Raw genomic sequence first — 11897 nt, 5'->3', positions numbered from 1 at the left:
TTTCAGACCCCAACCAATCCTTATTTGACAAGCACCCTTACTTCTTGTGAGCTCCAATTATAATTCTTGATAAACACCCCCCCACACACACACACACATATTCTAGAGGTTTAAAGTATCCAATGGAACTCCAGAAGTCTTTACAGTTTAAAATAAAGGGGGGGGGGGGTCCTCCCAGCTTAGAGGTCTGGTTTCCTCTTGGGATGAAATCCAGTGATGTTTCAGCCTAATTTGCATTCATTCTTAAATTTCGGACATAGGCCTGTAACAGTTCAAATATAGACACTAACCATCTTTCAAAAGGGGACAGTGGTGAAAAAGAAAAAAAAGGTGTGCTTTCTCAGCTGCCTAAATTCCACCAATTGTAAGCCCAAGCCTTAGTGTATAAGTATTTCTTCTTGTTTTATCTACTTGTTTCCGAACTGAGAAAAAGGACTTGATTCTTGCATGGATACAATTTATAGAGCTCTGGGCCAGGCACCAGACTGGATGCTAAAAATCTTTCTACAGAAGGATTATGCCAAAGAAGCAAGAGGCTGTAAACTTTTCTATCTGGACTCTTTCTGCAGAGAGCACTCTCAGAGTGTTCAGACTTTCTGCTGCCATCAAATCAGATGAGTTTTAATTACTTTTTCTTATAGAGAAGTAACAGTTCTTGGAGACCTAGAACTTTGCATTCTCGGCCCATTGCACACCTGTCTGTAGAAACATTCTGTAACTTCTTTTGTGTTATAAGCATCATAAAAACTACATAGGAAAACATTTGTGTTTTTTTCCCCCACTCTTGAAGAGTTCTTTGAACATCACGAGACTCATTTGATTCTGAAGAGTAAATGTCATTAACGTACTACACACTTTAAAAATTCACTTCTAAAAGCCCTGCCTTTACTGTCCCTGACGGATGGAGGAAGGTCCCTCGTCAGTCTCTTGAGACATCACGGAGACTCAGGCAGCACTTCCTAAAGGAAGGGGAAGGCAATATCCTGCATCCCAGTAGTTGAGAATCAAATTAACTGTCATCGGAGCATCTGAAAATATCATGACAGTTGCATGCTTCTTAAATGAACACTAGCATACTAGAGGCAGGCTGGCCCCTGAGCATCTTCCCTAGAGCTCGGGACAGGAGCCTTGGCACCTGCGGAAAGTGATAACGTGGGAAAAAGGCACGGGTTGGGGTAGCGGGGGGCGGCGGGGGGGGGGGGGGTCTTGGTTTTGGTTTTGTTTTCTTCCTGCTATTTGAGCAGGGGAAAAATGAAAGGTTTCTTTCTGACACCAACCGCTCCCTCCCCTCTAACACAGATGCAAAATAGAGGCTGGATTTCCTGTGCCTGAGCTAGCTGACTCTGTTTCAGAGGGGGATGGACTGGAGCCTAGAGGGGAAGGGCCTTCTGAGTGTGTGAGAGCTGCACTGGGGCCTGAACAGGGATGGGAGAGGGACAGTTGGGGCTGAACGCCCCCCCACATAGTCACGGAGGGAGCCTGGACTGGCTGGGGAGTGCTGGGAGGGTGTCGTGGGTGGACAGCAGAGCACAGACAGATGGTGGGCCAGCCCTGGTGAGCTCGTGCACAAGGAGAAGGGCAATGCCTGAAACACCACACCCTCTAGTCTCCTTAGACCAAGCAAGCTGCAGAGCCCTGGGCTCACCCATAGGAGGGACCCCCAAACTGACCAAGGCTGAACCTCTCTCCAGCTGTGGCAAGTGGAGATGCACAAACGGAAAAATAAAGAAATGAAGTACTTCCCATACCAGCGCTGTAGAATTCACATGGTCCAAGTCAGGGTAATTGCTTACTAACAAAGTTGCTTTAATTTGGAAAACGTTCAAGGAAATAAATTAATGAAATAGTCTGGTCATTTGGTGAATAGGTTCTACACATTCCTCATATCAGAGGAGCATATACCAAGTCAGGAAGCAGAAACACAGGCACATATACAAAAGTAGAAAGAGGGTTAAAAACCTTTTGTGTGCCTTTTGGAATTTCACAAATTAGAAGCCTTTTAATAGTAAAAAATAGTACAAAACTCAATTGAACACTAGAATGTTTTTTCAAGGCCATGAAAAAAATGAATTCCAAGTCTATTTTATAACCCTAAAACAATATAGTATCCCTGGCTTTTGTTCTAACATTCATCAAGCTTGCATATGAGGTTTCAGACGGTGCACTGGGCCTAATTCTTGAGAACTTACTTCCTCTGAATGGACGGGGCCTGAATATAACATGACTTCCTGAGTGAAGGAGAGCAGCAGAGAGCTGGGTTCCCCGGCGGTTAGGGGCCTGCCCGCGCACATGAAGCCCTGCGCAGCTCCGGGGCCTGAGCCGCTGCACTTGGGCTCCTGCTCTCCAGCTCCAGACTGCCCGTGGACAGAACTCCGCTCTCTGAAGAAAGAAAAAGATACTGTGCCAACTGCCAACAGCAAGATTCTAAAATACTTTGCTTCTCTTTGGAGAAATTCTTAGGAGCAAAAGACGCCAGGGCCCCTCAGAACCCAACTGGCAATGCTCTAGAGCCCCTGGGCCCTGCTGCGGCGCCGCGGGGGTTCTACGCCCAGAGCCGCCGACAGCGTCCACCCACTCTGAGCAGCGGGGACCAGACACACGGGGCTGCCGCGCCCAGCCGTGGGCCCCCGGGGTCCCCCAGACCATCGCACTCCTCGTCTGGGCCTTATCCTCCCTTGCGGCCCGCTCAGGCCACTGCCAGCTACACTTCGCAAACTCTCTGGCGCAGCCCTCGATACCGTCTGCGGTTTCCTCCTTGTCAGAGGCTCCCGTGGGCACGCACCCACCTTCCACAGCCCCTGGTGGTGTTCAGGGACCTCTGGAGTCTGTTTCACAGGCGACAAGCCAGCTCTGGGCCCTGACGTTCATGTCCAGGGCAGCACAGAGGAAGGAACCTCGCCCTCCCCCAAGACCCGGGAAGCAGCCTGGGAACCGCCTCAGCCCCGAGGGGCACGGGCCTCCCCTCTCACCTGGCTTGTTTAGTCGACACACCTCTTCCCAGGTGTAGTCAGCCAGGTTCACAGGCTGCGTCACCCAGGGGTCTGTCACCAGCTTCTCCAAGGTGGTGCGCTGCTCGGGGACAGGCTGTAGCAGCCCAGACATGAGGTTCATGAGATCTGGGGACAGAAAGGCGTGTGGCCAGAAGACTGACGGAGGACCCAGGCTGGGGGCAGGTGGAACACATTTCACAACTGCAGGTCCTGGGTCTGATGGGACAGGAGGTGGCTCTGGATCCCCACTTCGAACTAACACTCCGGGAGTTCTGGATGTGGGGTCCCAGCTATGCTTCAGGAGGGGCTGTGGGAGATGTTTGTTGCCTCTGAAAGGAAAGCTTGGAGCTCGAGATCCCACCTTGCTCACCACACCAAGTGTGGCAGCTCCTAACCTGGGCCTGATCTGAGGGACTCTGGGGGTGCAGAGCTGTGGACACAGGGATCACGTGACAGGACGGAGGTGGGAGGTGGCCGGCAGCAGAGCCCCAGCTCAGTCCCCACAGGAAGGCAGCACGAGCTCTGAGAAGAGCCCCCAGCCTTGAGTCTGGATCTGGGTCCCATTTCCTTTTAGTGTCACCTCAGCCAGGGCCACCCAAGCCTCACTGCCCAAGTGAGTATCCTGAGAGCCTAGTGAGAGAGCCTGCGGAGCAGCCCCCGTAGGCAGAGCTGCAAGAGCCGTGGTACCACGGAATCCAGAACGTTAGCAAAGCTCTACAAATCTTCTTCTAGGCTGCTCTGGACTGAACTGTGCACCCCCCTACCCAGATTCACAGTGTGATGATATTAGGAGGTGGGGCCTTTGGGAGGTGACGAGGGCTAGACGAGGTCATGAGGAGGGGCCCCCGCAACAGCATCAGTGCTCTTATCAGGAGAGACACGAGAGGGCCGGCTCTCTCCCTCTCTCTGCCACGTGGGGACACAGGAAAAGGCAGCCATCTGCAAGCCAGGAACAGGGCTCCCACCAGGAACCGCATCTGCCAGCACCTTGATCTCGGGCTCTCAGCCTCCAGACTGAGAAATAAATGTCTGCTTTAAGCCCCCAGTCTGCGGTGTCCTGTCATGGACGCCCGAGCGGGCTGAGACACAGGCTTCTAACCTAAGCAAAGAGCCCAAGGCCAGACTAGATTCATGAGGGCACTTAGCTCCTCACTGCCTGTAACGATGAATGATTACTCTGGCGTCACAGAATGTCACTATGTCACTAATGTCTGAGAGACCTCAGAACCCGTGGTCCAGCTCCCAGGAGCACCTCCAGGTATGGGCCGTGAGGGTCCCACTCCAGGCATACCGCCCAGAGGTCCTCACTGCAGACGCAAACCGCCACTCATGGCCCTGGGGGAGCCAGCTCACGGGAGCTCGAGGTGGGACAGAAACCCCCAGGTTCCACATGAGCGGCCGGGGGGCCAAGTCCATCCTTTGCCCTCCCCGACAGGTGACCTTACAGTCACTGCCACGGCCACGCTCAGAGACGGCTAGTGTTTGCGCATCCTTCAGAAGAGGGCCCTATGGTCCAAAGGGAAACTCTCCTAAAAATAAAGTTGTGATGTTTGAAGGTCATATTCAAATCGTCCTTACGTTCAGATCAAAGTCCGAGAAGAAGAGATTAGAGAGAGAGCTGGGCTATCGGCACGGACCCGGGTGCGCTGCTCTCGCAGACGGGAAGCCTGTGCAACGCCGGCGCCCGTCCGCCCGCCACCGCGCGAGCTCACCTTCCGACACCAGGTACGGGGGTTTTATCGCAGCCTCCAAGGCCTCCTCCAGCTCGCAGAAGGGGTTCTCCTCGAAGATCAGCGTGTACAGTGCGACGCCCATTGACCACATCTCCAGCTCTGGCCCCTTGTAACTGCAGGAAGGAGAGAAAGCACTCGGGGCGCTGGGCCGGCCCCGCACGTGAGCCTGGCACCCACACAAGTCACCCGAGAGCGGCTTCCAGGGAGACGCGCCACACTCCTCGACCACGTCCTCAGCGCCGGCCCGTCCGCCCCCAGCCGGGTGCCGGCCACATGCTGCAGAGGGAGAGGAAAAGCAAAGCCCCACTCGGCAGCTGAGAGACAGTCGGGAGATGGCACGGGGGCAGAGCAGAGTGCCTCCCCGGGGGCTTCCTGGAGGAGGTGGAGAGAAGGCCCGGGAGCGCAGGCAGAGTTCCAGGCCCGCAGGAACTCGGCTCACTGGGGGCCCTGGGGAGCCACAGGCAGCTTCAGAAAGATGTGAAGGATGCTCAAGGCGAGACTGGCACGGGTGAGCATCCTTAAGGATGAGGTAAGGCAGCGGCGCAGGATAGATAGAGGAGAGTGAGAAGGGCATGGACAGAGGGAGTGCAGGCAGCCGGCCGGCTGGAGGAGCAGGCTTCAGGGAGGCAGCTCCCTGGGGTGCTCTTTGTTATTGCCTGTGGTTACAAACACCCTCATCCCAGCCACCATTTCCTGGGCACTTGTGAGATGCTGGTGCTCTGCAAGGCACGTACATGGTCTAACCCTCATCCTCACAGCAAACCAGCAAAATACATATCACCTTGGTTCCACGTAGAAGAGGTGAGGCTGCTGCTGGGCGGGCACGGGAGCCAGGCTGATGGCCCCCACGCACCAGCCCCCGTGCTGCCCACTGCGGTTGGTCCCTCGGGTCTGGAGCTCAGGCGGAGGGAGAGTTTGGCCCCGAGAGACTTGGGCAGCAGCGTCTTTGCAGCAGAACAGGAATGTAGACAAGGTGGCTGAGAGGAACTGGTGAGAAGAGGGCCCAGGACGGAGCCCTCTGCCTTCCAGGGAGCCACAGAGAGCCTGGGGACATCAGGAGTCGGGAAACCAGTGGGCAGTAGGGGCAGGGGGCTGGGCCCCAGGCGAGAAGAGGGGCCAGGAGGGGAGGGGCCACGAGGACAGACCTCAGGGAAGTGAGGGGATGAGACAATGCTACAGCCAGAAAATCAGATTTGGCAGTTTTTGTTCTGTGCCACTTATGTTTTGGAAAAAGAAATTTTAAGAATTTTGGAGGCTAAAGAGAAAAATCCAATAGACTAGAAAAATCCAATAGACTAGGGGTCAGCAAACTTTTGCTACAAAGCGCCAAACAGTAAGTATTTCAGGCTGGGGCCACGTGGCCTCTGTCCACCAGGGCAGCACAGAAGCAGCCACAGACACTACGTGAGCCGACAGGACTGTAGTTATGAAAACAGGTGGGGGCCGGATCTGCCGCCCCTGGAGTAGAAGGACATGAAAACAAGAGCAAGGAAGCGGGGTCCCTGAGGACGGGATGTAGAACTGGGCAGTGAAGGACCCCGCGACGCTCTGGCGTCTGTCCCTCTAACCACAAGCCCTCCTGGAGAGACACGTCCTAACCACACTGCTCCAAAGTACGTGTAGGTGGTACAGGATAATACCTGTGGTCCGGATCTGACTGGATTTCATCTCATACGTGTACAGACACACTTCGTTTACATGTGGACAAGACAGAAATCCATGCATACGCAGGGGAAACACTGAGCACCGTTTCCATGCAAGCCCACGAGCGCCTGAGCTACATCGGTGTCCCTTCCTCTCCCGAGTTCCCTGAGACCAGGCCCTGCCCAGGCCGGGCCCCTCCAGCTCACAGGCTTCTGGGGTGCAGAGATGTAAACGCGGCCTGCACCCCTGCTGCTCCTCTCAGCCAGCACAGGAAGCTTGGCGCGCCCCGAGCTGACGCATGCTGGGCCAGTCAGCGACAGCACCTCTGGCCAGGAGTGGACCCAGCTTCAGCCTGGACCCTCTGCATTAGTACTTTTTCTGTTGCTTGATTTCTTACATGGCCAGCCCAGCAATATATTATTGGACTAGATTACTAGTTCTGTCATCAAAATAAATAAACCAACTAAAAAAAAAAATCCTCTTCATTAATTTGAAGAGTCCCAAGTTTTGGGACTCTTTTTATCTTTCTCTTAACTTTTTTTTCTTTTCTTTTTTTTTAAAATTTATTTATCTTTGGCTGCATTGGGTCTTCACTGTTGCACGCGGGCTTTCTCTAGTTGCATTGAGTTGGGGCTACTCTTCATTGGGGTGCATGGGCTTCTCATCGCGGTGGCTTCACTTTTGCGGAGCACGGGCTCCAGGCATGTAAGCTTCAGTAGTTGTGGCTCGTGGGCTCTAGAGCACAGGTTCAGTAGTTGTGGCACACATGCTTAGTTGTTCCGTGGCATGTGGGATCTTCCCAGACCAGGGCTTGAACCCGTGTGTCCCCTGCATTGGCAGGCGTATTCCTAACCACTGCACCACCAGGGAAGCCCTCTCTTAACTTTTAATTATATGAAAACTCCAAACATAAAAGTTGAGGAAATAATATACTGAATCTCTGTCTCCACCCACCAGCTTCCCTGACCCACCTTACTTTTCCTGCCTGCCTGCCCACTTATTTCCCAAACATACTTTATCACTCAACACCCTCGTCAAAGAGGCACAAACTGAAACCATTTTTCCCCCTAAAACCCCACCAACCACAGGTCTGATGGCAGGTGTGACAACAGGCTGCAGCTCCCATGATACGTACGGGTTTCCCATGAGGACTTCGGGCGCGCAGTACTCAATTGTCCCACAGAAGGTATAGAACAGCTTGCCCCTCTCCAGGTAGGCAGCCGAGCCAAAGTCTATGAGCTTGATTGTAAAATCCTCAGCGATCACGATGTTCTCGTCCTTGATGTCCCGATGAATGATGCTCTTGGAGCGCAGGTATCCCACTGCTGACACCAGCTGAAATCAGGAGGCCACAGGGGACTTTTTAAAAGGCAATTCAGGTAGAACATGAATTTAAATTAAGGATTAAGAAGAAAAAAAGAAAAGAAAAAGAACAAAAGAGTTCTCTAACTCATCACAAACTGGTGACAGGAAAGACTCTGGAGGCTGCAGATCGCACACGGCTGAGCCGTGTGGAGGAAAAGCAGCTCCAGGCAGCATGCTCAGTGTGGCTGGCACACGTCATGCCCACAAGGCAGCAACGCAGATCTAGGATTCTTTTCTTTAATTTCATTATTTATTACTATTATTATTTTGTGATAAGGACACCCAAGACACGGTCTGCCCCCTTGGCAGATTTTAAAGTAGACCATGCAGCATCGTTAGCTATAGGGACCATGCCGTACAGCAGACCTCTAGGACTTACTCATCCTGCAAAACTGAAACTTTGTATCTTTCACTGACACCCCCATTCCTCCCTCTCCCAGATAAATATGTGAGTTTTAAGTTCTCTGTCTGTGTGCTACCAATGAAACCTCCTCAGCAGATACAGAACGACCATCTTGGGAGGAAAGACAGACAGACCACGGCAGAAGCTACAAAGACACATGGTGGGCACCTTAATGAGTGTGGGCTGGTTGCATGGGAGGTGGCCCTACAGAAGGCCTGACTCCACCACCTTTGGTTCACAGTGAGGGACAGTGTTCTGCCCAGAGTTCACATGGCAATTCGAGCAGAGTTGGGGACAGAAGCCAAGTCTCCAAACTCCTACTTCAAGGCTCTGGCAGCTCCTCAAAGATCAGCACTGAGTGTCAGCCATACGTTCCCCAACATGTGTGGAAGTCTCTACCATGTGAATTTAAAGTAACTCCCCAGGAAATGGGCTTCATTCCAACAAGCCAAGCACGTTAGTCTCCCCCGTGAAAGGGTAAAGTTACTAGAACACACTGCTGTCTGCCTGCACTGCACATGTGGGGACAGAGACCAACAAAAGCAGCACCTCAGTTAAGGTTAAGGAAGATTAGTACAATTTCTGACCCCATTCATAATTTGGACACCAACTGTACCAATCAACATAGTGATCTCGGGACTTCCCTGGTGGTGCAATGGTTAAGAATCCGCCTGCCAATGCAGGGGACACGGGTTCGAGCCCTGGTCCGGGAAGATGCCACATGCCGCAGAGCAAGGAAGCCCGTGCGCCACAACTACTCAGCCCACGTGCCACAACTCCTGAAGCCCACGCGCCTAGAGCCCATGCTCTGCAATGAGAAGCCACCGCAATGAGAAGTCCACGCACTGCAACAAAGAGCAGCCCCCGCTCGCCGCAACTAGAGGAAGCCTGCGCTCAGCAACGAAGACCCAACGCAGCCAAAAATTTTAAATAAATAAATAAATAAAAAACACAGTGATTTCATGGATGTAGTCAGTCGTTTACATCATCAGAGACAACTTTATATTTACAGATGAATATCTTGAGTCAGAAGCGATAGTTCATGGCAGACAAACTAAGCTGAATTAATTAACTTTAAATGAATGAATGCACATTTGCATGCACACGCATGCAGACACATCCACACCTGCACATTTACATAAGGAAGCATGCATGCGCACGCGTACACACATACGCAAGTGTGCAGACACACACGTGCGTGTCTATGCCTATACGTTCACACATATACATACACTTTTACGTGTATATGTACATACATATACGTGCACACATGCACATGTACATATCAGGCTCCAGTTGGGAAACAGAAAGCACACACTAATCTGAACATGGAAGGCTTCATCAAGGTTCATTAACTACAAAGGGGTAAAGAACCTGAATGGGAGTAGCTGCTCTTCCTGCAGGCCCCCCGCAACATCCCAGCTGCACAGGAGAGCAGTTCACCAAGCAGACCCACAGCTCTGGAGCTGAGAGGCAATGCACTAACACCTGGCACTGCACATACACACGTTTACATGTAATAATATAGTTCTGTAGAGTTCTGAATCCATGTTTACATATAACAACACTTATGTATATAGATTTACAAAGGGGCTATAGATACCTCTTGCAAAAGTTAAAAAGTATTGAACACTAGAATTACCTGTATCAGTTGCCCCAAATTAACAACGGTTAGGTAGCAGCTATTGATAAGTGACTCCTAATGTTATGTCATACTGACACTCTGTTTGCCATGAAGATTTCAGAAACAAATCTTTGCCATGAAGTAAAGTAGATGCGTAAATAACCTTCCAAAGTAGCAAGGGGGGAGAGGTGACATTCGGGCAGAACCATGATGACCGAAACTTACAAGTAGGTGCCTCAGAAATTTAATTTCACAAATCCAATAACTTCTGGGGGCTTATAGCTTTGAGGAAGAAATGTCAATTCATGGAAGCTGTCATTAGAAATCAAGTCAGCTCCAGGAAACGAAGAGCAAATCTGTGAATTGGTCACAGCCCCGTCCCAGGTATCTCTCCATCTTTTCCAGGGAGCTAGGAATCGTCTGGAATGGAACTACCACGATATTAAAACTAAAACAAGAATTGCAGTCTCCCCCTCCCCGCGCTGCCACCCAACTTCTCTCTGTCATAGGACACCTTTCCACTTCCCTGGTCACGCTTCCGTTCCAAAAACTAACGAGTGGACTAACATCAGGACACAGACAGACACAAGGAGATCAAGACAAATACTCACTGTAAAGTGAGATTGCCAGAACCGCAACCTCTGTGGACTAATTAACTGGACAGCTACGTTTATTAAGCACTTCCTGTGTGCAGGACTCGTGTGTGTGTGCTGCACAAGGGCCTTAGAGGCACTCTGATTTAATCCCAACAGCCTCATGGTGCTGGCACTAGAATGATCTCTACGTACAAATGAGCAATGATTTCCCATTGGTGAACGAGGATTCAGATCAAGTGCACAATCTCAAAACCCAGTCTGGTAGCTCTGCTGGTCCATTTTTGAGATTGCTTCGGATATTGTAGGGATATAAGTAAACCTGAATCATCAACCCACGTCTGCCGTCATTCCATGATAGTACCTGGCCTCATTCTTCCTTCCCCACCTTACTCTCTCTGCTTCATCCATAGAATTCTCTTCTCAAAATACATATCCTACTCAATAAAATCCGAAAACCGAAGGCCAGATCCAGCTCACAGAGAGAACGGAGTGTGTATCACTGACCCTGCAGCCCTGGGCCCAGGCAGCCAAGCCCACACTCGCCCCAGGCGGCTCTGGCCCGCTCTCACCTGTCGGAAGATGTAGCTCGCCAGGGGCTCATCGAGGCTGGGATGGCGGTCGATGAATGCAAAGAGGTCCAGGCCGGAGCCGTGCTTCTCCATCACCAGCTGAAAGAACCCTCGGTTTTCAAATACATCCAGCACCTGGAGAGACACAAGCTGGGTGTGGCCCTGCCGGGGAACCTTCAAGACAACGAACTCGAGAACGAGTGTGACAAGAGCTCTCTACCTTGACGATGTTGGCGTGCTCCACCCGGGACAGGATGGCAATCTCTAAAGTGACTCTCCCAAGTTTGGGATCCTCAATCCAACAATCCTCCAAAACCTTCTCCTTCTGAATAAACTTCACCACCACCTGCGAGGAAAGCAGAGAGGAGGTGACTGCAGCCATCCCCGCCAGGCCTCCAGCAGCCCGTCGAGCCTGCTGCTCTGCCTTCACCCTATCCCCACCCCGACCCCCGCTGAGCCCCAGGGACATGAAAGAAGAAACTGAACAACAACCCTCCGGCGCGAGCAGACAGAGAAGCAAGTCAGTAGCCGACCGGAAGTGCTGACTGGACCAGCCCGACCTAGAAAGTGGGCGGACGGGGGTGACGGTGGAGCCACAGGCGGAGCTGCGGAAAGACAGGTGCTCCCCAGAGCACCGCATGCCACCCCAATTTCTCAACCGAGTATTGGATGTCCTGGCTGAGAAAATGAAACAAGAGGCCTGAGAACTAGAAAAAATGAACAAAAACTGTCATTCATGTTGATCCTGAGAACTAATAAGAGAGTTCAGCAAGACAGATGGACACAAGATAAATACAGAAAAAATGGTGTTAGTCAACTAATGATAGTCAATTGGAGTGTGGAATAGAAGAAAAAGACACCGTTAGTAAAGAAAACCAACACTCTAGGTCAATGAATGACATCCCTGCCCCTCAACAAAACACCTGCTCCTAGGTGGGTGCTGGGCATGTGGTGAGCAGTGGCCGCGGGCCGG

General features: G+C 51.8%; 1 protein-coding gene across 6 annotated transcripts in view; it reads right to left on the bottom strand.

Annotated features, from left to right (window-relative positions):
- Window positions 1-1782: 1782 nt before the first annotated feature.
- The window catches only part of PASK (PAS domain containing serine/threonine kinase), a 39347-nt gene continuing 29232 nt past the window's right edge, over window positions 1783-11897 (bottom strand). For 2 of the 6 annotated variants that reach the window (XM_067739990.1, XM_067739991.1), the window contains exons 13-18: window positions 11145-11270; window positions 10925-11059; window positions 7503-7702; window positions 4703-4866; window positions 2970-3116; window positions 1783-2379 (exon numbers count right to left, since the gene is read on the bottom strand). In XM_067739990.1, coding sequence (XP_067596091.1) covers window positions 2270-2379; window positions 2970-3116; window positions 4703-4866; window positions 7503-7702; window positions 10925-11059; window positions 11145-11270 — 882 coding nt within the window. In that variant the 3' untranslated portion in view covers window positions 1783-2269. Of the gene's footprint in view, window positions 2380-2969; window positions 3117-4702; window positions 4867-7502; window positions 7703-9984; window positions 10191-10924; window positions 11060-11144; window positions 11271-11897 lie in introns of those variants that run through there. The other 4 variants (XM_067739992.1, XR_010944109.1, XR_010944110.1 and 1 more) reach the window with 4 other exon arrangements.

Source organism: Pseudorca crassidens, chromosome 6, assembly GCF_039906515.1.
Source record: "Pseudorca crassidens isolate mPseCra1 chromosome 6, mPseCra1.hap1, whole genome shotgun sequence".
Lineage (NCBI taxonomy): Eukaryota > Metazoa > Chordata > Mammalia > Artiodactyla > Delphinidae > Pseudorca > Pseudorca crassidens.
This window is presented reverse-complemented; position numbering and strand designations above follow the sequence as displayed.